The 26,632-nt window shown below is 41.7% G+C and overlaps 1 protein-coding gene across 1 annotated transcript in view; it reads right to left on the bottom strand.

Annotated features, from left to right (window-relative positions):
• Positions 1-2,230: 2,230 nt before the first annotated feature.
• angpt1 (angiopoietin 1) overlaps positions 2,231-26,632 on the bottom strand; it is a 277,757-nt gene continuing 253,355 nt past the window's right edge. The window contains exon 9 of the mRNA XM_061882058.1: positions 2,231-4,599. Coding sequence (XP_061738042.1) covers positions 4,433-4,599 — 167 coding nt within the window. The 3' untranslated portion in view covers positions 2,231-4,432. The remainder of the gene's footprint in view (positions 4,600-26,632) is intronic.

Genomic DNA, 26,632 nt, shown 5'->3' with positions numbered 1-26,632 from the left:
GCATTAGTGGAAAAGCGGAAAATGAGTGAAAGCGACAGAAACGTTGCCATGGAGACGAGGGTTTTCTTACGTGCCTGGCTGCAGTCGCACCGCGACACCTGCCCGTCAGTAATAACAGTCCCCGATAACCTGGACCAACTCAAACTGTTATTGTTTTTTTTTTAATTGTTTAATTTGCATTGCCTCACATGATGAACACTACATATATTTCGATATGACGCCGATAACACTCTGGGAGCCGTCACTTTTTTGTGCTGACTAACCCGGTACTTATCCGGATAATATCCGCCGGCTGCCGTGTTCCTTTAGGGAGGAAAAGCGGAACGACACACATTGCGGAAATAACATTTCTGACAGACTTCTCAAGCAGTCGTGCGGGTTCCAAGGATCGTCAAGGAAAGAGATTGCGGCGGCACGTTTAGACCTCTTTATTTTCAATAAAGACTGCTTTTCAGCTGCACCGTCAGCCACTTGCCTATCTGCTTCAGGCGTCGTCGCCTCTCTCGCGCTCTCAGTCTCTCTCTCTCTCAGCGTCAGGTTCCCTCTGGGTCCTTCCCATCTCTACGCCTCTCTTCCTGACGTTCACTGCTGTCGCCCTTTTATAAAGTGCGAGAGTATTACTCAATTGTTCCCAGGTGTGCGATCCACGCACCTGATCTTGATTGCGGCGTCGCTCCCGGTACGCCCCGCCACGCCGCTCGCTCGCAGTCCACGCCTCCTCGCCGCCATCTTTGGCCGGGCACTGGTGTGCCCTGCCTCGCTGTCGGACTGCCGGCCCCGCCTCTCCACACATTATTATCCGTGCGTGGGCTGAATACAAATGTATTCCACAACCCCAAACATGTCTTTTTCAAAGCCTGCAGTGAAGAGAAAGGTTTGTGATGAACAAAAACAATTCCAGGAAAAGTGGGAGATGCAATACAGTGGGGCAAAAGAGTATTTAGTCAGCCACCGATCGTGCAAGTTCTCCCACTTAAAATGATGACATAGGTCTGTAATTTTCATCATAGGTACACTTCAACTGTGAGAGACAGAATAAGGAAAAAAACCCAGGAATTCACATTGTAGGAATTTTAAAGAATTTATTGGAAAATAAGTATTTGGTCAACCATTCAAAGCTCTCACTGATGGAAGGAGGGTTTGGCTCAAAATCTCACGATACATGGCCCCATTCATTCTTTCCTTAACACGGATCAATCGTCCTGTCCCCTTAGCAGAAAAACAGCCCCAAAGCATGATGTTTCCACCCCCATGCTTCACAGTAGGTATGGTGTTCTTGGGATGCAACTCAGTATTCTTCTTCCTCCAAACACGACGAGTTGAGTTTGTACCAAAAAGTTCTATTTTGGTTTCATCTGACCACATCACATTCTCCCAATCCTCTGCTGAAACATCCATGTATCCATTTTTGTATAAACTCAACTTGTCGTGTTTGGAGGAAGAAGAATACTGAGTTGCATCCCAAGAACACCATACCCACTATGAAGCATGGGGGTGGAAACATCATGCTTTGGGGCTGTTTTCTGCTAAGGGGACAGGACGATTGATCCGTTTTAAGGAAATAATGAATGGGGCCATGTATCGTGAGATTTTGAGCCAAAACCTCCTTCCATCAGTGAGAGCTTTGAATGGTTGACCAAATACTTATTTTCCAATAAATTCTTTAAAATTCCTACAATGTGAATTCCTGGATTTTTTTTTCACATTCTGTCTCTCACAGTTGAAGTGTACCTATGATGAAAATTACAGATCTCTCTCATCATTTTAAGTGGGAGAACTTGGCTAACTAAATACTTTTTTTCCCCACTGTATCTCTTTGTTGAACACAGGGGCACCCCGACGTGTCTTACTTGCACAGAGAAAGTAGCGGTGCACAAGGAATACAATTTAAATCATCATTATATCACTAGACATGCTGAGGAGTATGCACATTTTTTTTTAAGAAATATTTTCTTGCGGCCCAACCTCCCCCAGACTCTGCATCCCCTGGCCCCCAGGTAAATTGACACAATCCCAAATAGATATGCATTTTTTCCACCCAATACTGGTGTCGGCCTCCAGAGAAAGCCTCCTTGACCCATATCCAAAATTACCTTTGGGTGAAGTAAATGCAACTTTTAATGCAACAAAACCGTTGTTTTGGTGGAGATGTTTTCAAAAATAACAACACCTAACAGTGTAGGTTATTTCGTGAGGAGCCCACATCATGGAAGTATAGTCCAAACACGCATTTTAACCATTGTGCATCACATTTTATTTGATAGCAACACACCATTGCCCACATGTTACAAAATATGTTTAAATAAATCAATGATCAAATCTACAGTTTAATGAGGTAAAAGCTGAGTTATCAGTGGCACACATCAACGGGGTTATCTTTATCGTGTTACTCCAACAAGTATGTCAGGTGTACCAACAATAGGAACCTAAAATGATTGGTACACTCATACAGACACACACTTTCAGCAAAGATGCACATACTGTGTTTCTGCTCTCCTACAGTACCGTACCTTCCATGGATCCACATTCTGCTGTCGTTACGCGGACCTCGCGAAAAGACGATTAGATGTCGGGACAGACAAGCTTCACAGTGTCCAGGCTGGATGAGCGTGTATCGGACACCTCGGTCTCCTTAGACGCGTCCTCGCTTATCCATGCGGACTGGACACTGGCCGAGAGTTGGTGGGTTGCTTTGTTGGGTCTGCTCCTGACTCTGTCCATGCCCCCCCACCCCCGCCCCAGCAGACAATGGCGTGGAACACCGCAGAGGCCACCACAGTATATATGCGTTTTTTTGTTTTTGTTTTTACTTTTGTAGCTGTTTGTTGAAATAGCTGGTTGCATCAACTCTTTTAATGTCTTTAATGTCCTTTGTGTTCTTTGATGTTTCCCTCTTACACACATGCTTATGTGTGCTATGGCTATGTGGGTTTTTTTTCCCTTGGCCTCAGTCTGGACCCCCTCTCCAAGGGCCCAGGCTTAGACTGATTTTTTTTTTTTACTCACCACTGTTAGCGTTTACCTGTTTTTAACCTTTTTTGTAAGGGGCACCAAAAGTTGGCAGACCCGTCAGCGATCCCGTACTGTCTCCGTGATCTTGAATGGGATTGTGCTGCAAAACTTAATTTCCCCTTCGGAGATTAATAAAGTATATCTGATTCTGATGTGAACAATTTGCTGCAAGAATTCCTTGACTTGATTAATTTCCAAACTCCAGCAGCATTGATGAATAGACAATCTCAGAGTTAACATTATGCTGACATCGGACAAATAAACATATCTGTTACATTTGCAAACCTGGTTACCATCTTGGTAAAAAAGCACTTATAGTTCTACGACGGTGAATTGGCATTCTGCATGTACTTGTACTGGTTGACAAATTAGTCAAAAGGTTAAAGTCAGATTCCGTTTTGAGGTCTTTATTTGGCCAGGCATTGCCCAGAGTCTACCTTGCCAACGGTTAGTTGAGTTTTAGACCCCTTTTTTCAAGTCGTAACATAACATGTGAATTCTTGTTTTTCTTTTCATTGTGGCCCTTCTACATAGAATTCATCAATTGGATGGCACTGGTCAGTGGCCCGTGAGTTCGAACCCCAGCCGAATCCTACCAAATACTATAAAAATGGGACCCATTACCTCCCTGCTTGGCACTCAGGATCAAGGGTTGGAATTGGGGGTTAAATCACCAAAATGATACCCGAGCGCGGCCCCTGCTGCTGCTCACTGCTCCCCTCACCTCCCAGGGGGTGGAACAAAAAGATGGGTCGAATGCAGACAGTAATTTCACCACAACTAGTGTGTGTACTATCAGTGGTACTTTAACTTGAACTAGCCATTCCTTTGTAATCGCAAAAAAAAAAAAGATTATTACTACAAAACTAACTGCCATCCTAATTCGTATTTACACGTGAAATTCGCCTTTTAAAGTCAACCCTAACGCACATAGAAATGTAGAATGCACTGTAATGTAATAAAAACATTCCTGTGATGGTGGCTAATGCATACAGTTGCCGTACGAGATGAGTACCTAAAAACACAAAGTATAATTATAACATTTCAAAAGACAAGTTGTGTCCTCAGAGCATAAGAGATCCGTTCTGTCCTGCAGTTTGTGAGTCGTCTCTGCTCTGCACTATTCCGACCGTCCTAAAAGAACAATCCCCACATTTCTTGTCATCCAAATTTCCCAGTGTGGGATAAACACACATGACCTATTTTGTTGTACCTTAAATAATTGCAAGTGTGCTATTGTGATGGGGGTGCATAAATCACGCCTCGCTTTGATTTCCTTCCCCACGGCTCTTACTGAAGTTCCAGCGAGGAGGGAAAAAAAAAAAAAAAAAAAAGATTACAACACACGGCCGGTGAAATGAGATGAGGACAAAAACTGGAAGCGTCCCACTAATGCGCTACATAGCCGCGGTTTTTACGGCTAGGAGGAGAAGTCCAACGGGCGGATCATCATGCCTGTGGCTCGTAGCGAGTAGCTGGGGCCTTTAAAGTAGTGCCACTTGATGCCGTTTAACTTCCCCACGTGTTGTCCTTGCGTGAAGTACATGCCGTTAAGGTTGGATGGGCCACAGGCGTCAAACCACCAACCTAGACAGAGAACACAACAATAAACAGTTTAGTACCATTATCAATCAATCAATCAATGTTTATTTATATAGCCCCAAATCACAAATGTCTCAAAACACTGCACAAATCATTACGACTACAACATCCTTGGAAGAACCCACAAAACGGCAAGGAAAACTCACACCCAGTGGGCAGGGAGAATTCACATCCAGTGGGACGCCAGTGACAATGCTCACTATGAGAAAGCTTGGAGAGGACCTCAGATGTGGGCAACCCCCCCCCTCTAGGGGACCGAAAGCAATGGATGTCGAGCGGGTCTAACATGATACTGTGAAAGTTCAATCCATAGTGGCTCCAACACAGCCGCGAGAGTTCAGTTCAAGCGGATCCAAGACAGCAGCAAGAGTCAGTTGTATTTTTTTATTTTTTTTTTTATTTTGTCCTGTCCAGCTACTCAAGCATGTAGATGCCTATATCAAATGTACAGATTTACTTTAAAAAAGAAAAGTTTGGGATAGTTCTCTTGTAGTCTTATTTGTATTTGACTTTATTACATGGATTTATATTATTATTTGGTGCAGGGGGGATTGAAAGTGAACAACAGAACTTTCCTCCAGAAGGTCTTATCTTTGTCCATGTGATATCAGATGAAACAAAACTGTAGCTATTTGGCCACAATGCCCAACAATAAGTTTGTAAGAGAAGAAGGTGGGGCCTTTAATCCCAGGAACACCACACCTACTGTCAAGCATGGTGGTGGTAGTATTATGCTCTGTGCCTGTTTTGCTGCCAATGGGACTGGTGCTTTAGAGAGAGTAAATGGGACAATAAAAAAAGGAGGATTATCTCCAAGTTCTTCAGGACAACCTAAAATCATCAGCCAATGACCCCAAACACACATCAAAAGTGGTAAAGGGATGGCTAAATCAGGCTATAATTAAGGTTTTAGAATGGCATTCTCAAAGTAAATAGTAAATTGTAAATGGGTTGTACTTGTATAGCGCTTTTCTACCTACAAGGTACTCAAAGCGCTTTGACACTACTTCCACATTCACCCATTCACACACACATTCACACACTGATGGAGGGAGCTGCCATTCAAGCCGCTAAACAGCACCCATCAGGAGCAAGGGTGAAGTATCTTGCTCAGGACACAATGGACGTGACCAGGTTGGTACTAAGTGGGGATTGAACCAGGGACCCTCGGGTTGCGCACGGCCACTCTCCCAACCGCGCCACGCCGTCCCTGACTTAAACATGTGGACAATGCTGAAGAAACGAGTCTATGTCAGAAAACCAAAAAAATTAGCTGAACTGCATCAATTTTGTCTAGAGGAGTGGTCAAAAATTCAACCAGGCTAGCTAGCTAGCAGCAAACATCGATCTGCAGTCCACAGTGTTTTAGTTACTTCTAAATCAATAATCCTCGTCACCATGGCGACAAATAAAGTAAGTTTCTTACAAGTATCATCCCTGCAGGACGAGGAATAGCTAAATATGCTTCACTACACACCGTAGGAGGATACAATAGCTCAACGGCATCACCGCTAACAAACGCTACCACGCGTGAATGTAAACAAACGCCACAGGTGGATCTACACCTGACATCTACTGTAATGATACTGTTACATTCAGGGGGGGCGCAGCTTGCTGCGAGGTTAGTTCCCCCGGGATGCAAACGTACCACTCTGGACAGGACTTGCAGGTGGGAACATCATTTATGACTTGAAAATCAAAGACGCACCTAAAAAAGAAAAACAAGACGAAGGAAAAATGTGCGGATCACACTAGGGCTACTACTTAGCATAGACTAAAGACAGGGAATACTGTAGCTTGAAGCAAACATGAAAGCCAGGCCGACTGACCGGCAAAGGCAGGCTTCAATAATGCCTCTGATTAGTGCTCGGGGAACAGGTGAGCGTCCCGAACACCAATCAGAGGCAGGTGAAAATAACAAGTAGCCAAGGTATCTAAACAAACTCGAGTGTGCACCGCAATAGGAACTTTATTTTCACCCGCATAAAAAACATTCTAACTTGGATTGTTTCCCTGGCTTAGAAACTCTCCCGAAGGACAGCGCAGTGAAGACACGACAAACTCCCTCTTTGTCTTTCATGGACACACACCTGTTGTTGTTGACTTTGGACTAGCAACTGCAATACATCAAGGCCGCGGAACAGAGACACACTACGGGCTTACACACACACACACACACACACACACACACACACACACACACACACACACACACACACACACACACACACACACACACACACACACACACACACATCCACAAACATATACGCCACACATACACAGCCCACCCAACCCCCACCCCAACGCCCTCGACGCAAATCTCATAGGGGTGAAGAATGGATGGTCAGTGCCCGAAAGCTGCAGCCTACCACCATGACCTTGAACTACCTTCCCTCTGTTGCTGGATATCTCGAGATGTATGTTATAATATGTATGTGCTTTGCTATGGAGGTTTTTTCCCACTCCAGTCTGGGCCCCCTTAGAAGCCCAGTCTGGATTGTATTTTTTTACTCATCCTTCCCCAGCGTTTTTCCCATCTTTTTCCCATCAGAGTTCTTGTACTGTAACCCTGTACAGTATTTGTTTGTCTAATCTTGAACAGGTTTGTGCTGAAAATAAAGTTTTGTTATACTTGTGCAATGACAATAAAGACCTATCCTATCCTATCCTAAGGGAGTCCAAAACTAACAGAAAAATAATCATGACAGATACCAAGTACAGGCACGTATCTAGTCAATATTACTACAATTACATCGATATTTTTTATTGTCAGAATATATTTTTTCATATTATGTTTATAAACTCAAGAAATATGTCCCTGGACACAGGAATTTAAATTATGACCAATGTATGATCCTGTAACTACTTTGTATCGGATCGATAACTCCATTTGTGATATCATCCAAAACTGATGTAAAGCATCCTAACAACAGAAGAATAAGTGATTATTGCATTTTAACAGAAGTGTAGAGAGCAAATGAAAAAGTGATTATTAATACATTTTTACAGCTTGTCCTTTTTAATGTTGACAACACAGTAGAATGGAAAATGACTTAGCAGAAAAATTAGGAGCCTTTGTTTTCTTACTTACTACAAAAAGACAAGTTGTCTAGTATGTTGACTAGTTTATTTAAGGACTAAATTGTTCTTGGATTGCAATCAAAACATGTTTAATGCACTGTAAGATTTTTTTGTTAAAATAAAGCCAATAATGCAATTTTTTGTGCTGCGCCTTTATTTAGAAAAGTATCGAAAAATTATCGAAATACATTTTGGTCCTGGGACGACCCTATTTTGCATTAATAAAAAAACATGTGTAAACATTTTTTTGTAATGGGCTAGGGGCTCAAGGTTCAATTCTGCTAAGTGCCCGGATTCAGCCAGGGCGACCGCGCTGGCGACTATTTCACACCCATCTGTCAGTGGGGTCATTAGCATGCCAATACTGTACCTGCTGCGGAACTCTTTCAGTAGCTCGCTCTATTTAAAGACTACGAGTGCACTGGAAATCACGGTCGGGGGCTCTCAAGGTGACACACTTCATACAGTCGTGCTCAAAAGTCGACATACACTTGTAAAGAACATAATGTCATGGCTGTATTGAGTTTCTAATAATTTCTACAACTGTTATTTTTTGTGATAGAGTGATTGGAGCACATACTTGTTGGTCACAAAAAAAAAACATTCATGAAGTTTGGTTTTTATGAATTTATTATGAATCTACTGAAAACGTGAGCAAATCTGCTGTGTCAAAAGTATACATACAGCAATGTTAATATTTGCTTGCATGTTCCTTGGCAAGTTTCACTGCAATAAGGCGCTTTTGGTAGCCATCCACAAGCTTCTGGTTGAAAATGTAACCCCTCCTCTTTGTGGTGAACTGAATTTTTCATGTTTTTCTGTGTTGGTTTGCACGTCATGTTTACTCTCGCTCTCGCCCACAGTCTGGAGTGCAGCTGACGCTGGGCAATCGTGCACACCTGAAAGCTGATTAGGTGGCCTATTTAGTCTGGGTGCTGACGGCCTGTCAGTGCTGGAACTTTGTATCCACTGCAAGTTCTCTCGCATGTGTCTTGGCCTCCTACACACTCACAGTCTTTCTAGTCTGTCTTGTGCTCCTCTCAGGTTTGCTTATTTATATCCTAGCCTTGTCTAGCGCCTTTAGTTAACATTTTGTTTCTTTGTTTTACTTCGTGTTTTGAAGTAAGTTATCCTAGCTTCGTCTAACGTTTTCTGTTCAATTTTGGTTGTTTGATATAGTTATTTATTCATGGTATGTTTTTGTATTTCCACCATCGCTTTTTGTTTTGGCTACGTTCCACTTCAACCTAAATAAAGGAAGAACTTAACTATATCAAACTACGTCTCTGCATCCTTGGGATCCACTCTCCAATTTTCGTAACACTCTTGACAAAATGGGTGCAGTTCAGCTAAATATGTTGGTTTTCTGACATTAACTTCTTTCTTCAGCATTGTCCTTTAGGAAAGCCATTCTAAAACATTAATTCTAGCCTAATTTAGCCATTCCTTTACCACTTTAGACGTGTGTTTGGGGTCATTGTCCTGTTGGAACACCCAATTGGGCTGATGATTTTAGGTTGTTCTGAAGAATTTAAATGGTAAATGGTTGTACTTGTGTAGCGCTTTTCCACCCCTTTTTAAGGAACAAAAGTGCTTTGACAGTATTTCCACATTCACCCATTCACACACACATGGGAGCTGCCATGCAAGGCGCTAACTAGGACCCATCAGGAAAAAAGGGTGAAGTGTCTTGCCCAAGGACACAACGGACGTGACTAGGATGGTAGAAGGTGGGGATTGAACTAGTAACTGTAATTTGGAGGTAATCCTCCTTTTTCATTGTCCCATTTACTCTCTGTAAAGCACCAGTTCCATTGACAGCAAAACAGGCCCAGAGCATAATACTAGCACCACCATGCTTAACGGTAAGGATGGTGTTCTTGGAATTACAGGCGTCATCCTTTTCTCCTCCATATTGCTGGGTAGTGTTTCATCTGACCACTAAACTATCCTCCAGAAGGTCTCATCTTTGTCCATTTGATGTCAGATGTGTCGTAACGTGGATTTTTACGCAGCTTTTTGCGAAATTTGTTCTCCGTGATGCAAACGGACTAGACCGGACATGGCTTGAAGGTAAAAACATGATTGACTTTTCTTGACTATAACTCAACAAAGTACAAAACAAAAAGCGCTCACAAAGCGGAGGCACGAACTTGGCGCAGGGAAGAAAAGCTAATATTTAGCATAAACTATGAACATAAAACAAACAACACTTACTGTGGCTTGAAAAGAGCAGCAGGAACTACGAACAAGAACTATGGCATGGACAGAGCAAACACGGAGTAATGTTGCCGGGGAGACTAACTGAAAACGATAGGGTTAAATAATAATATCATGGCTAGAGACAGGTGTGATCCAAACAAACGAGGCAGGTAAAACTAATGAGTTGCCATGGTGACAAAACAAACAAGGAAGCGCAAACAGGAACTAATGGAGTCGTCATGCACTGCAAAAACTGAAATCTAAGTAAGATCAAATATCTCAAATAATGGTAATATTTGCTTATTTTCTGTCTGATAAGAGAATTCTTCTCACTAAGCAGATATTATGTTAGTGTTTTACTTGTTTTAAGGGTTTTGGTCCTAAATTATCTCAGTAAAATATTGCAGATTTTGCTGGGATTTTATGACCTATATTGAGTAAAACATGCTTGAAACCAGAATATCAACTGTTGCAAAGCTGTGGCATCAACACTCACAATTATAAAAATACTTTTTCAAAGTAATAATTTCTTATTTCAAGCATGAAAAAAACCAGCAGAAAATAACAAAACATAATCCAGACCACAGAACATGACAAGATGAAACAAAAATTTACCAATTTTGTCAAGAGGAGTGGTCAAAAATTCAACCAGAAGCTTGTGGATGGCTACCAAAAGCGCCTTATTGCAGTGAAACTTGCCAAGGGACATGTAAGCTGTCATGTCTTGTGATCATTTTTTGTTTAGTAATGTTCAGGTTTGTTTAAGACTCCTTTAGTTCCTGTTTATGCACCTCCTTGAGTTTATTTTGGTTGCCATGGTTGGAAATTATGTTCACCTGTTGCTGATTAGTGTTCGGCTGCTCACCTGCTACCCGAGCACTAATCAGAGGCATTATTTAAGCCTGCCCTTGCCAGTCTGTTGGCCTGGCGTCGTTGTTTGTTTCATGCTCTGTTCTTGCCACAGTAAGTCTTGCTTATTTCATGCAATGCCAAGTAAGTTTTTTATTCATGCCACAGTTAGCTACTTTTGTTCCATGTCCATAGTTTTGTTTCCTGCGTAAAGTTGTGCTTTCGTCTTGTGCGCCTTTTTGTTTTCACCTTTTTTGAGATTCAAGATTAAATAATGTTTTTACCTGCACGTCATGTCCCGAGTAGTATATCTGAACTCCCCCTTCCTGACATAACCAAATATCAACATTGCTGTATGCATACTTTTGACCCAGCCAATTAGGTCATATTTTCAGTAGACCCATATGTGGGGGTTCCTCGGACCACCAAGCACTCACATGAGAGTTCAGATTCCGGCTTACAACACTATTATTTTTCAATAAAGTCTTTCTGTTGTGCTTTTTCAGCAAGTGGTTGTTAGTGGCTGTCTCTCTCTCACTCTCGCTGCCATCAACCACCCTCTACTCCTTCCTGACTGCTGCCTTTAACAGAGCGACAGGTGATTAGACAAACACTTTCAGCTGTGTCATCTACACACCTGTCGCTAATCTCAAAGCCGGTTCTGCCACAGCCCGCTTCGTCGCAGGTCCGCAGGCCACGCGCACCACACCATAATAAAGTCATAAAAGAACCAAACTTCAGGAATGTTTTTTGTGACCAACAAGTACCGTATTTTTCGGATTATAAGTCGCAGTTTTTTTCATGGTTTGGCCGGGTGTGCAACTAATGTGTGAAATTATTAACATATTACCGCAAAATATTAAATAATATTATTTAGAAGCGACACAGAGGAAGAAAGTTCCATCGGATTTAGCGATTAGGAGTGACAGATTGTTTGGCAAAGGTATAGAACAGGGGTCGGCATGCTCTTTAGCGCCGCCCTAGTGGCTCTCTGGAGCTTTTTCAAAAATATATGAAAGTGGAAAAAGATGTCGGGTGGAGGACAAACACAAACAATCCTAATTGTTATAAAGTACACAGTTTATATTAAACAAGCTTCATTGATTCGAGTATTTGGTGAGCGCCATTTTGTCCTAATTTTGGCGGTCCTTGAACTCACCGTAGTTTGTTTACATGGATAACTTTATCCAACTTTCTAAGACGTGTTTAATGTCACTTCTTTTTTTGTCTCATTTTGTCCACCAAACTTTTAACGTTGTGCATGAATGCACAAAGGTGAGTTTTGTTGATGTTATTGACTTATGTGGAGTGCTAATCAGACATCTTTGGTCACTGCATGACTGCAAGCTAGACGATGCTAACATGCTATTTAGGCTAATTGTATGTACATATTGCATCATTATGCCTCATTTGTAGCTATATTTGAGCTCATTTAGTTTCCTTTAAGTCCTCATAATTAAATGTAAATCTCATGACGTTACGCCTGTGTGGCATGATGCTGCCGGGTTGATTCCTTCGAGGATGCGTCGAACGATAACACAGCAAAGGTAAGGTTTAACTATTTATTTGAATAACAAAAGGAGCCATGAAACAAAAAAAAACCACTGAGGCTACGCAAAAGGCAAACAAAAGATGCTAGCGTGTGAGCTAGGAAGTACAAACAGACTAACACTTGGCATGAAGGCACAAAATGTAAAACAAATAGAATTAGCATGAGAGCAAGAATAGCAGGTGGCTTAGCATATGAGCTAGCGAAAAAAAGAAATACAGTCGTAACGTTGCGTGAAAGCAAGCTAGAGTCCCAGAAAGAATAAACAGAAGAGGCTGGATTATAAAGGGGAGGTGATTAACAGAGACAGGTGTCCAGGGACCGGGAGTAGCACCTGAAACTAATAGGTAACCATGGTGATGGACTAAACGGGAAATAAACGGGTCAGACGGAGAATGAAAACACAGATGGAAAAATAAACAATATCATGTGAAGATCCGAGTAACGGATCACAACACATGACTCACTATCTGTATGTAATATGGCTTTTAATTTTTTGCGGCTCCAGACGGATTTGTTTTCGTAGTTTTGGTCCAATATGGCTTTTTCAACATTTTGGGTTGCCGAACCCTGGTATAGAATGTTTTATATGTTGTAGTTATTTGAATGACTCTTACCATAATATGCTATGTAAACATACCAGGTTCCTTATTTAGCGTCATATAAACTACACTCATTCAGCCAGTTGTTCACTATTCTTTATTTATTTGAAATTGCCTTTCAAATATCTATTATTGGTGTTGGATTTCATCGAATACATTTCCCCCCAAAAATAAGACTCATACTCTAGTGCGACTTATATATGTTTTTTTCCTTCTTTGTTATGCATTTTCGGTCAGTGCGACTTACAGTGGGGCAAAAAAGTATTTAGTCAGCCACCGATTGTGCAAGTTCTCCCACTTGAAATGATGACAGAGGTCTGTAATTTTCATCATAGGTACACTTCAACTGTACCTATGATGGTATAAACACGACGAGTTGAGTTTATACCAAAATGGATACATGGATGATACAGCAGAGGATTGGGAGAATGTCATGTGGTCAGATGAAACCAAAATAGAACTTTTTGGTACAAACTCAACTGGTAGTGTTTGGAGGAAGAAGAATACTGAGTTGCATCCCAAGAACACCATACCTACTGTGAAGCATGGGGGTGGAAACATCATGCTTTGGGGCTGTTTTTCTGCTAAGGGGACAGGTCGATTGATCCGTGTTAAGGAAAGAATGAATGGGGCCATGTATCGTGAGATTTTGAGCCAAAACCTCCTTCCATCAGTGAGAGATATGAATGGTTGACCAAATACTTATTTTCCAATATATTTTACAAATAGCCTTTTTTTAAATCCTACAATGTGAATTCCTGGATTTGTTTTTCACATTCTGTCTCTCACAGTTGAAGTGTACCTATGATGAAAATTACAGACCTCTGTCATCATTTTAAGTGGGAGAACTTGCACAATCGGTGGCTGACTAAATACTTTTTTGCCCCACTGTGTACTCCGGAGCGACTTCCATCCATCCATCCATTTTCTACCGCTTATTCTCTTTGGGGTCACGGGGGGTGCCGGTGCCTATCTCAGCTATAATCGGGCGGAAGGCGGTGTACACACTGGACAAGTCGCCACCTCATCGCAGTCCGGAGCGACTTATAATCCGAAAAATACTGTATGTGCTTCAATCACTCTATCACAAAAAAACAATAGTTGTAGAAATGATTGGAAACTCCTTCACAAGTGCACTCTTGACCACGACTGTAGTTCCTGGGTTAACTATTTAGAAATCTGTACATTGCATATAAAAAGGCACGAGGGTGTATTTTTTTTCCCATATTGGCAATGCAACATTCATGTCTCCTATCTTGGGCTGGTGAACTCTGCCTTGCTGATACAGTCAGATATAGAACATATGCCAGGCATGGTATGTGTCACACACTCCCTCCCTGTGTCAGACCCCAACGCCACTTTGGCCCGTGACATTTTGTCACACTTGTCAGCGGTCACCGGCGATGCCCTCGCGGCGGGGATGCTGCTTGGCGAGAACTGCAAGCTGTGTTAGACGGCCGACACGCAGCTGTGGAAGAAAAACTCCGCTTGCCAAATATCATGGTCATGTTTCGTGAGAAATGAATACAAAACACGACCCCGTACGTTTTTATACGACATAATGAGCTCATTACACCAAGCACTACATGATGTAACGTGGTGTTTAAGCTTAATCATTAGTTTGTCATAAATCGGAGATGTTTGATATGAATCAGTGGTTTGGAAGTTGCCGTGGTGATAATAACTACTATGTTATTCCTGCTGAGTAAGATAAGGCACATACTCCCTACTTTCTTCATTTTAGTTCTATGTACAGTACAGGCGCCAAAAGTTTGGATACACCTTCTCCTCATTCAATGTGTTTTCTTTATTTCCATGACTATTTACATTGAAGATTGTCACTGAAGGTGAACACATGAATGAACACATGTGGAGTTAATGTATGTACTCGCAACTCCGCATGTACAGTCGCGATCAAAAGTTGACATACACTTGTAAAGAACATAATGTCATGGCTGTCTTGAGTTTCTAATACTTTCTACAACTCTTATTTTTTTGTGATAGAGTGATTGGAGCACATACTCGTTTGGCACAAAAAACAATTCATGAAGTTTGGTTCTTTTTATGAATTTATTATGGCTCTACTGAAAATGTGACCAAATGTGCTGGGTCAAAAGTATACATACAGCAAAGTTTATATTTGCTTACATGTCCCTTGGTAGGTTTCACTGCAATAAGGAGCTTTTGGTAGCCATCCACAAGCTTCCGGCAAGCTTCTGGTTGAATTTCTGACCACGCCTCTTGACAAAATTGGTGCAGTACATTTCAGAAATGAAATGGACTTGTTTCTTCAGCATTGTCCACATGTATAAGTCAGGACTTTGGGAAAGCCATTCTAAAACCTTCCTTTAGCCATTCCTTTACCACTTTTAACGTGTGTTTGGGGTAAATTTCCTGTTGGAACACCCAACTGCGCCCAAGACCTAACCCCAGGGCTGATGATTTTAGGTTGTCCTGAAGAATTTGGAGGTAATCCTCCTTTTTCATTGTCCCATTTACTCTCTGTAAGGCACCAGTCCGATTGGTAGCAAAACAGGCCCGGAGCATAATACTACCACCACCATGCTTGATGGTTGGCATAGTGTTCCTGGGATTAAAGGCTTCACCTTTTCTTCTCCAAACATATTGCTGAGTATTGTGGCTAAACAGCTTAAATTTCGTTTTATCTGATACCACATGGACAAAAATAAGACCTTCTGTAAGACATTTCTGTGGTCAGATGAAACCACAGAATGGCCTTCCCAAAGTCCTGACTTAAACGTGTGGACAATGCTGAAGAAACAAATCCATGTCAGAAAACCAACACATTTAGCTGAGCTGCACCAAGTGTGTCAAGAGGAGTAGTCAAAAATTCAAGCACAAGCTTGTGGATGGCTACCAAAAGTGCCTTATTGCAGTGAAACTTGCCAAGGGACATGTAATTAAATATTAACATTGCTGTATGTATACTTTTGACCAAGCAGATTTGCTCACATTTTCAGTAGACCCATAATAAATTCATAAAAGAAGCAAACTTTTTTGTGACAAACAAGCATGTGCTCCAATCACTCTATCCCCAAAAAGCAAGGGTGTCCAAATTTTTTACAAAATCAAAGAAAAAGGTGGCCATTTTAATACTTTGCATTTTCAAAAACCAATACTTTTTGTTTATTTTTATTTTTTTATTTCTTATTGCCTGTATGTCCATCCATCCGTTTTCTACCGCTTGTCCCTTTTTTTTTGGGGGGGGGGGGGGAGCTGGAGTTCAGCTGCTTTCGGGTGGAAGACAGGATACACCCTGGACAAGTCTCCACCTCATCACAGGGCCAACACAGATAGACAACATTCACACTCACATTCACACACTATGGCCAATTTAATGTTGCCAATCAACCTATCCCCAGGTGCATGTCTTTGGAAGTGGGAGGAAGCCGGAGTACCCGGATGGAACCCACGCAGTCATGGGGAGAACATGCAAACTCCTTCGTATTGTGAGGAAGATGCACTTGTCAGGACTTTGACTTGGATTTGTTTTGCTTCCGCCACGCAAAGGATGATTTGCACGAGCGAGACGTGAGTGTAAGTACATGTTTAATTTATTTACGCACCAAATACAAAAAAAAGCAAACAAAGGGCGCTCACTAGGAGGTACTAATACAAGACTACAAATTACAAACAAGAAACAAAAACACTTGCTCGATGGCATGAATAATGAACTATAAACAAAACTAGAACAATGGCTTTAATAACAAAAACTTACTTGACGTGGACAAAACCAAATAGCATGGCATGAAGGTAGGAGCAGCATGTATCAAGCAGTACAGAATAAGCAGGAAGTAGAATGCAAAGTTCCCAGGCCGAGGAACAGAAAAGAAATGACTTAAATAGTGGCTACGGTGATGAGAAACAGGTGTGGGGCTGAGGGCAGGGGCGTGACTTGGAGACAAGGTGGAAACTGATGCGTAACCATGGAGACAAACAAAATCAGGAAGTGCAAAACGGGAAACAAGAGTCCAAAAACAAAACATAAACATGATCAAACATAAACTGATATACACCTTTCCACCGTGCTGCCAGCCTGTATGTGTCATGATCCGTGATCCGGATCATGCTCTGTTTAGTTATGTTCGGTTAGTTTAGGACTCCCTTAGTTCCTGTTTTGTGCACTTTGGGTGTTTGTTTTGGTTACCATGGGTGCTAATTGGTTTCACCTGCCTCCGATTAGTGCTCTGCATGTTCACCTGCTGTTGAGCACTAATCAGAGAGCTATTTATTCACCTTGCTGGCCACAGTCGGGGTGGCTTCATTGTTTGCTATACCAGTGGTCCCCAACCTTTTTGTATCCATGGACCGGTCAACGCAGGGGGGGGTGTCCTTTTTTTTTCTTTTTCTTCTTTGTCATGAAAAAGGGAGTTTTTTGTGGTTGGTGCACTATTTGTAAGTGTATATTGTGTTTTTTATGTTGATTTAATTAAAAAACAAAAATATATATATATATTATTATTATTATAATTTTTTTAAATAAAAAATTCTTCTGCGGCCCGGTACCGGGCCGTGGCCCGGTGGTTGGGGACCACTGTGCTATACGCAACGGTTACGTTTTGATGTTCCCGATTCTTACTCTTGTGTTTCTTTAGCTTCCCGTGCGATCGTCACGTTTTTCTTTTGTTTGTCCGGTCTTTTTGGTACGTTAATGATTTATGAGAAATAAATCATCTCCTACCTCACGCTGTCGTCCGGAGCCGTCCGTTCTGCAATCCGGGAGAACAAACCCCGACCCGACCTCGCCACAGGTGACACGGAAGGTGTGTTGCAACTATCGTGGGATCACAAGCCTCAGCCTTCCCGCGGGCCGGATTGGCCGTACGTTAAAAACACAACACCATTATGATTCGTACATTTTCAGAATGTTCTCGTTTTATTTTTAAACAAAGAAGTTGTCTTTATTTTTAAGTTATCGTGCCATGATTTTACCAGTTTACTCCCACTTGGGAATAGATTTTTTTCCATGTGGCCCCTAATCTAAAATGAGTTTTTATATCCCTGGTTTAAATGGTCATAAAGTACTTTTTCTGCATTTCTGCCCTCATTTATGTGGCAGATTTGAATTTTACTCTATATTTTACATATTCAGTTTTGTCATTATTTGAAAGGACAATGCACAGAAACATTAAAGGGGAACATAATCACCAGACCTATGTAAGAGTCAATATACACCTTGATGTTGCAGAAAAAAGACCATTTATTTTTTTAACCGATTTGTGAACTCTAAATGGGTGAATTTTGGCGAATTAAACGCCTTCCTATTATTTGCTCTCGGAGCAACGTGACGTCACCTAGGTAGTCAATCCGCCATTTTCTCAAACACATTATAAACATTGAATCAAATCAGCTCTGTTATTTTCCGTTTTTTCGACTGTTTTCCGTACCTTGGAGACATCATGCCTCGTCGGTGTGTTGTCGGAGGGTGTAACAACACGATCATGTTATTTAGGGTAGCTGTATGTACATTTGTAGCTATATTTGCATCCAGCGTTTCCCTCCACCCACATTTAATGCCAAACAAACACTTACCAATCAACAGATTTAAGTTGCTCCAGTGTCACAAGATGCGAAAGTCCCGATCGTTTGGTCTGCACATTTTACCGGCGATGCTAAGGCAGACATGGCCGAATAGCTTCAATAGCTATTCGCTCAAAAGCTTCAGTTTCTTCAATTTCATTTTTGCCATCTGCCTCCATACTCCAACCATCTGTTTCAATACATGCGTAATCTGTTGAATCGCTTAAACCGCTGAAATCCGAGTCTGAATCCGAGCTAATGTCCCTTTATCTTGCTGTGCTATCAGCCATGTTTGTTCGTATTGGCATCACTGGATGACGTCACAGGAAAATGGACGGTGGCTTCACAGATAGCGAAAATCAGGCACTTTAAAGCCTTTTTTGGGGATATTCGATGATGGGTAAAATTTTGAAAAAAACTTGGAAAAATAAAATAAGCCACTGGGACGGACGGATTATTGGTTTTAACCCTTCTGAAATTGTGATAATGTTCCCTTTTAAGCTCAAATACAGATATGTTCTGTATCAGATCATAGCTAAATAGTTAATTTCCATCTGCAGTCCCTGGCTGCCTAAATTAAATGGATACAACAATCATGCAATACAATTATTACAATAAAATTATAGCAAATCACATAATCAAATTAAGAAAAGTCATAGATTGCCCTTTCATTGACACATACTTAATAAACAATACAACCACACCTCATTTACATAATCACACAAAGACAATACATGCTCTTGTTCACATCTGTCATCATTTGTAAAAACAACCATGATTTTAACAGACACACCTCACAATTTACAACTAAAATGCTGACATGGATGAATATAAAACACATTAAGTCAGGGGTGTCAGACGTACGGCCTGCGGGCCAGATCAGGCCCGTGAACAGGTTTGATCTGGCCCGCCTAATGAGTTTGCGAAATATTAAAATGAGCTGCATTTTTTTTTTTTTTTTTTAAATAAACTGTGGTTCTAAATGTGTCCACTGGATGTCACAATAGCAATTCTGGTAGGACTAGCTGCGGCTCCTCTCCCTCGACCCAAATGAAAAACTTTCCGTTTTATGTCTTCTGCTTTGAACACATAGTTATTTGGCACACTTACTCCCCCTTAATGTCTCTGTCAAAAACGAGAAAACTAACCCTTTTGAATACTTCTTACTTCCGTTTCTGGACATGACGAAGTAGGTTTTTGATACCGAGAAGAGTTCACATAATGTGTTTTTTGTTCAATCCCAGAAAGACTGATTTAAAGTCTAATCCTGGCTTTGTAGATACACTGTGACAAGGTCTAAGTTCATTGTGTATTTGAAACTGCACCAATTTCCTCAGACTTTTTAATTAACTTGAAGTGTTTTGTCCGGAGGATTATTTGTGATTTATACATTTTCAGATTGTGCTTGTTCTATTTTCGGCCAATGTAAAACAAAGAAAACAACCTGGAGTTGTCTTTATTTTTAAGTTATCATGCCATGATTTCACCATTCCGGCCCACTTGGAAATAGATTTTCTTCCATGCGGCCCCTGAGCTAAAATGAGTTTGACGCCGCTGCATTAAGTTGATCCATCAAAGATAGTGCCCACCTTAGTGACCGTGTGAGCAGCTTTGATTCCTCCAAAGCCACTTTTTGACCGACATCATTCAACACCATGCAGCAAATACATGCATTGGTGAGTACACGGCTGCATGGGGATCAGGATTGAGTCAGTGTTGTCCTTGGAGCCTGGCAACAAGCAATGAATCAAACGCTATCAGGGTGTTGACCCGTGAGTTGATGCCAGCTCTTATTGTCCAATTTATTCGCGGTGACATGCGGCGATACCAGCTTGATTAGTTGTCAGAAAGCAGTTAAAGAGCCGCTCGGGTCACTGGGCTCCACTTTCAAGGCAGGAGGAGCGATGTCATGTTAAATCACGCTGACATTTGGTGCTGCGCCCGAACAATTTTTTTATTATGCTCACTTTTACAACTCCAGCTCAACTGGGAGGAGATGCAAACTGCGGCTTAGTACGTGTAGTTAGATCAGATCTGGGCAAATGAAGGCCCGGGGGCCGCATGCGGCCCGTTAAGCTTTTCAATCTGGCCCACCGGACATTCCCAAATGATTTTTTTTAGATCTTTAAGATGGAAACTGTAGCTGCCATTATGATGTGCAGTGATTTTTTAAATGTCTTGAACTATACAAAGTATTTCATTGGTTGGAATCCGCGCTTTTGCATGATATACTAGTTACTATGGTCATCTTGGTATGGTAATACTATAGCAGGGTGGATTTCACTGCTGGACTCGAGAAAAAGGTTCCGTAGCCTCCGTAGCCTCCGTAGCTGAACCTCCAGGTTCTGTAACAGCTTCTTTCCTCAGGCCATAACCAGAGGTGGGTAGTAACATGCTACATATACTCCGTTATATCTACTTGAGTAACTTTTGGGATAAATTGTACTTCTAAGAGTAGTTTTTATGCTACATACTTTTGCTTTTACTTGAGTATATTTATAGTATATATATACTTTTACTCCGCTCCATTTATCTACATTCAGCTTGCCACTCGCTACTATTTTTTTTTGATCTGTTAATGTTTGTTTTGGTTTGTCACAGACCTTCAAAGTAGGATCCACGCATGCCTGCGTTTCACCAATCACATGCAGTCACTGGTGACGTTGGACCAATCAAACAGCCAGGCGGTCACATGACCCGACTTAAATAAGTTTAAAAACTTATTGGGGTGTTACCATTTAGTGGTCAATTGTACGGAGTATGTACTGTACTGTGCAATCTAATAATCAAAGTTTCAATCAATCAATCAAAAGTGTAAAGGAAAAAAGACACTTTTTATTTTAACCGTACTTCCCGTCAAAAGCCTAAAGACTGATCGCACAGTTCCTGTCTTCACAATAAAAGTGCCGCTCCATTGCGTCTGCGCTAACAAAATAAGAGTCTCCGTAAGCCAGCGCAAACAAGCTAGCAAACTACGGAGTTTGCCGCCAATGTATTTCTTGTAAAGTGTATAAAAACGGATATGGAAGCTGGACAAATAAGATGCCAAAAAAACAACGACTTTCATTTGGTATTAGACAGAAAGGAGAAACTTTTTTTCTCCTCCATTTTAAAGCGTGGACGTTATCAGCACTACTGTCGGATTCCAATCAATGCAAGTTATCAGAATCAGGTAATACACCAACTTATATTCTTGTCTTCATGAAAGATAGGAATTTATATGTTAAACATGTGTATATATGAGGTAGATCACCACGACTTGGTCAATTATTAAGTAATTGATTAACGTTGAAAAACCTATTGGGGTGTTACCATTTAGTGGTCAATTGTACGGAATATGTACTGTACTGTGCAATCTACTAATCAAAGTTTCAATCAATCAATCAAAAGTGTAAAGGAAAAAAGACACTTTTTATTTTAACCGTACTTCCCGTCAAAAGCCTAAAGACTGATCGCACAGTTCCTGTCTTCACAATAAAAGTGCCGCTCCATCGCGTCTGCGCTAACAAAATAAGAGTCTCCATAAGCCAGCGCAAACAAGCTAGCAAACTACGGAGTAATACATCTCTAAAGTAACAGTACTCTTACTTTAGTACAATTTCTGGCTATTCTACCCACCTCTGGCCATAACGCATCATAATAATCCCCTCCATTCCCTCCAAAAAGGGATTATCTCGCTCTAATATAAAGACAATATAATAAAGATGTCCGATAATATCGGCCGATAAATGCTTTGAAATGTAATATCGGAAATTATCGGTATTGGTTTAAAAAAAAGTAAAATGTATGACTTTTTAAAGCGTCGCTGTGTACGCTGACGTAGGGAGAAGAACAGAGCTCCAATAAACCTTAAAGGCACTGCCTCTGTGTGCCGGCCCAGTAACATAATATCTAAGGTTTTTCACACGCACAAGTGAATTCATGCATACTTGGTCAACAGCCATACAGGTCACGCTGAGGGTGGCCATACAAACAACTTTAACACTGTTACAAATATGCGCCACACTGTGAGCCCACACCAAACAAGAATGACAAACCCTTCTCGGGAGAAACCTTTGCAGCATTAACTCTTCCGGGACGCTACGATATACACGCCCCATCCATCCATCCATCCATCATCTTCCGCTTATCCGAGGTCGGGTCGCGGGGGCAACAGCCTAAGCAGGGAAGCTCAGACCTCCCTCTCCCCAGCCACTTCATCCAGCTCTTCCCGGGGGATCCCGAGGCGTTCCCGGGCCAGCCGGGAGACATAGTCTTCCCAACATGTCCTGGGTCTTCCCCGTGGCCTCCTACCGGTTGGACGTGCCCTAAACACCTCCCTAGGGAGGCGTTCGGGTGGCATCCTGACCAGATGCCCGAACCACCTCATCTGGCTCCTCTCGATGTGGAGGAGCAGCGGCTTTACTTTGAGTTCCTCCCGGATGGCAGAGCTTCTCACCCTATCTCTAAGGGAGAGCCCCGCCACACGGCGGAGGAAACTCATTTCGGCCGCTTGTACCCGTGATCTTATCCTTTCGGTCATGACCCAAAGCTCATGACCATAGGTGAGGATGGGAACGTAGATCGACCGGTAAATTGAGAGCTTTGCCTTCCGGCTCAGCTCCTTCTTCACCACAACGGATCGGTACAACGTCCGCATTACTGAAGACGCCGCACCGATCCGCCTGTCGATCTCACGATCCACTCTTCCCTCACTCGTGAACAAGACTCCTAGGTACTTGAACTCCTCCACTTGGGGAAGGGTCTCCTCCCCAACCCGGAGATGGCACTCCACCCTTTACCGGGCGAGAACCATGGACTCGGACTTGGAGGTGCTGATTCTCATTCCGGTCGCTTCACACTCGGCTGCGAACCGATCCAGCGAGAGCTGAAGATCCCGGCCAGATGAAGCCATCAGGACCACATCATCTGCAAAAAGCAGAGACCTAATCCTGCGGTTACCAAACCGGAACCCCTCAACGCCTTGACTGCGCCTAGACGCCCCACTACCCCCTATTCCACCCACCCCTCAATCCCCTGCCCACCTCAACCTCCTCATGCTCTTTCAGGGAGAGCATGCCCCTGGATCTCGAATGCCTTCCCGGATCTCGACCCCCCTCACATGGACATGGACTCTGACGCTTCTCTCTCACCCCAGATCACCTGCCTGCCTCATGGACTGCCTCGTTCCTTTGCATCAACACTTGGTAACACATTTCAGCTAATCTACACACATAGTCACACATATGCGCTCTTGGATTTTGTCACACACCAATCTATAGTTTATTAGTATTGTTTTGTATATATATATATATATATATATATATATCCATCCATCCATCCATTTTCTACCGCTTATTCCCTTTGGGGTCGCGGGGGGCATTGGTGCCTATCTCAGCTACAATTGGGCGGAAGGCAGCGTACACCCTGGACAAGTCGCTACCTCATTGCAGGGCCAACACAGATAGACAGACAACATTCACACTCACATTCACACACTAGGGCCAATTATAGTGTTGCCAATCAAGCTATCCCCAGGTGCATGTCTTTGAATAATCGTAGAATTACACCTTTCACTGGTGTCTGTGTCGTCATCTCCCTTAGTCAAACATATATATGTAGATATATATATATATATATATATATATATATATATAAGCGGTAGAACATGGATATATGTATAAATATTATGTGTGTGTGAATGGGCGAATGTTGAAATACTGTCAAAGTGCTTTGGGTTCCTTAAAAAGGGGTAGAAAAGCGCTATGCAAGTACAACCTATTTACCATATATATATATATATATATATATATATATATATATATATATATATATGCAAAATGTTATGTTCACCACTGTGTTACATCACCTTTTCTTTTAACAACACTTAATACATTTTTGGGAACTGAGGAAACTAATTGTTGAAGCTTTAAAAGTGGAATTCTTTCCCATTCTTGTTTTATGTAGAGCTTTAGTCGTTCAACAGTCCGGGGTCTCCGCTGTCGTATTTTACGCTTCATAATGCGCCACACATTTTCCATGGGAGACAGGTCTAGACTGCAGGCGGGCCAGGTAAGTACCCGCACTCTTTTTTTTACGAAGCCATGCTGTTGTAACACGTGCTAATAGTGGCTTGGCATTGTCTTGCTGAAATAAGCAGGGGCGTCCATTAAAAAGACGGCGCTTAGATGTCAGTATATGTTGTTTCAAAACCTATATGTACATTTCAGAATTAATGGTACCTTCACAGATGTGTAAGTAACCCATGCCTTGGGCACTAATGCACCCCTATACCATCACAGATACAGGCTTTTGAACTTTGCGATCAATAACAGTCTCGATGGTTCGCTTCCCCTTTGGTCCGGAAGACACAATGTCGAATATTTCCAAAAACAATTTGAAATGTGGATTTGTCAGACCACAGAACACTTTTCCACTTTGCATCAGTCCATCTTAGATGATCTTCGGCGTTTCCTGATGTTGTTGATAAATGTTGCTTTGCATAGTAGAGCTTTAAATTGCACTAACAGATGTAGCGACAAACTATATTTAGTGACAGTGGTTTTCTGAAGTGTTCCTGAGCCCATGTGGTGATATCCTTTATAGATTGATGTCGGTTTTTGATACAGTGCCGTCCGAGGAATCGAAGGTCCCGGTCATTCAATGTTGGTTTCCGGCCATGCCGCTTATGTGGATTTCTCCAGATTCTCTGAACCTTTTGATGATATTATGGAGCGTAGATGTTAATTTCTTGAAATTGCCCTTCGAGAAACGTTATCCTTAAACTGTTTGACTATTTGCTCACGCAGTTGTGGACAAAGGGATATACCTGGCCTCATCCTTTCTTGTGAAGGACTGAGCATATTTTGGGAAGCTGTTTTTATACCCAATCATGGCACCCACCTGTTCCCAATTAGCCTGCACACTTGTGGGATGTTTCAAATGAGTGTTTGATGAGCAGTCCTCAACTTTATCAGTATTTATTGCCACCTTTGCCAACTTCTTTGTCACGTGTTGCTGGCATCAAATTCTAAAGTTAATGATTATTTGCAGAAAAAACTAATGTTTATTAGTTTGAACATCAACTATGTTGTCTTTTTAGCATATTCAACTGAATATGGGTTGAAAATGATTTGCAAATCATTGTATTCCGTTTATATTTACATCGAACACAATTGCCTAACTCATATGGAAACGGGGTTTGTATATAGCCAAAAGTATCTGGCCTACCACCTGGTGGCTAAGTTGCTGTTGTTCCCAAATTCTTCCATTTTTTATGATAAAGCTGACAGTTCACTTTGGAATATTTAGGAGCGAGGACATTTAATGACTGGATTTGTTGGACAGGTGGCATCCTATGACGGTTCCACGCTGGAAATCACTGAGCTCCTGAGAGCGGCCCATTCTTTCCCAAATGCTTGGAAAACAGTTTCCTTGCCAAAGTGCTTGATTTTATACACAAGTGATAAGGACACCTGATTCTCATCATTTTGATAGTGTATACACACACACACACACACACACACACACACACACACACACACAAATGTACACGCACAAACACATATACTGTACATATACAGTGGGGCAAAAAAAGTATTTAGTCAGCCACCGATTGTGCAAGTTCTCCCACTTAAAATGATGACAGAGGTCTGTAATTTTCATCATAGGTACACTTCAACTGTGAGAGACAGAATGTGAAAAAAACATCCAGGAATTAACATTGTAGGAATTTTAAAGAATTTATGTGTAAATTATGGTGGAAAATAAGTATTTGGTCAACCGTTCAAAGCTCTCACTGATGGAAGGAGGTTTTGACTCAAAATCTCACGATACATGGCCCCATTCATTCTTTCCTTAACACGGATCAGTCTTCCTGTCCCCTTAGCACAGGGGTAGGGAACCTATGGCTCTAGAGCCAGATGTGGCTCTTTTAATGACTGCATCTGGCTCTCAGATAAATCTTAGCTGATATCGCTTAACATGATAAGTAATGAATAATTCCGCAGGTAATCGCAATGTTAAAAATAACGTTCAAATTATAAAACATTCTTATGCATTTTAATTCAACCATCCATTTTCTATCGCACCTGTTCAAGAAGTAGTATATTTATTATTGGTTAGCTTTAGAATAACAATGTTATTAAAAAGAATAAGAAACTTATTATACTCTAAAAATGATGGTCTTAAAAATGCACGTTGTAAGTGTTAA

Source organism: Nerophis ophidion, linkage group LG21 (assembly GCF_033978795.1).
Source record: "Nerophis ophidion isolate RoL-2023_Sa linkage group LG21, RoL_Noph_v1.0, whole genome shotgun sequence".
NCBI lineage: Eukaryota > Metazoa > Chordata > Actinopteri > Syngnathiformes > Syngnathidae > Nerophis > Nerophis ophidion.
Note: the sequence above shows the minus strand (reverse complement) of the source record. Positions and strands in the feature narration are given on the sequence as shown.